A 760-nucleotide genomic window follows, 5' to 3' on the forward strand; every position below is an offset into this window, starting at 1 on the left:
GGGGGAGGGCAGTTGGGGGGCAATCAGGCCGGTGGTGGGGGCAGTTGGGGATGAGAAGGCCGGCAGGGTGGGCAGTTGGGGGGCGATCAGGCCAGCAGGCAGAGTGGTTAGGTGCGATCAGGCAGGCAGGCAGGTGAGCGGTTAGAAGCCAGCGGTCCCAGATTGTGAGAGGGCAGTCAGACATCCTCCAAGGGGTCCCAGATTGGAGAGGGTGCAGGCCGGACCCCCACTCTGTGCACGAATTTTGTGCACTGGACCCCTAGTTTTTTAATAAAAGAAACAGAGGCACGCTGGCAGGTTACCTGCACAGTTACACTCGCAGGGACAGGCAGGCGTTCCGGGCCGGCCAGACTCCTAGCCCAGGGCCTGCGCGGAGGGCCGGCAGGCGGGAAGGCAGCCCGCACCCACTTCCCCAGGGACCATGTCGGCGGTGCCATCTCTAGTCACAGTGGAGAGGGCAGCCAGGGCGATCAGGCAATGCCGTTTCTAAGCTGGGACGAACCGGAGCCGTGTGAGAGCTTCCACAGCGTGCGTTTCAACGTTTGTGATTGATTTTCTCCTTTGCCTCCTTTCCTCCCCCCTCTCCCTCCTCCTGTCCTGGGTCCCTTTCAAGACTCTCCCTCCCAGCTGCCTGCTCCTCAGAACCCGAAGATTCGGCTCTACAACACGGAGCAGGTCCTGAGCTGGGAGCCGGGGTCGCTGAGCCACGAGGCGGGGCCGGTGGTGTACCAGGTGCAGTTCAAATAGTAAGTGATGTTTC

The 760-nt window shown here is 62.0% G+C and overlaps 1 protein-coding gene across 1 annotated transcript in view; it reads left to right on the top strand.

Moving 5' to 3' along the window:
- Positions 1 to 564: 564 nt before the first annotated feature.
- Positions 565 to 760, top strand: part of IFNGR2 (interferon gamma receptor 2 (interferon gamma transducer 1)) — a gene marked incomplete at its 5' end in the record, with an annotated part of 17,857 nt that continues 17,661 nt past the window's right edge. The window contains one exon of the mRNA XM_014535169.1: positions 565 to 746. Coding sequence (XP_014390655.1) covers positions 565 to 746 — 182 coding nt within the window. The remainder of the gene's footprint in view (positions 747 to 760) is intronic.

Source organism: Myotis brandtii, unplaced genomic scaffold, assembly GCF_000412655.1.
Source record: "Myotis brandtii unplaced genomic scaffold, ASM41265v1 scaffold139, whole genome shotgun sequence".
Lineage (NCBI taxonomy): Eukaryota > Metazoa > Chordata > Mammalia > Chiroptera > Vespertilionidae > Myotis > Myotis brandtii.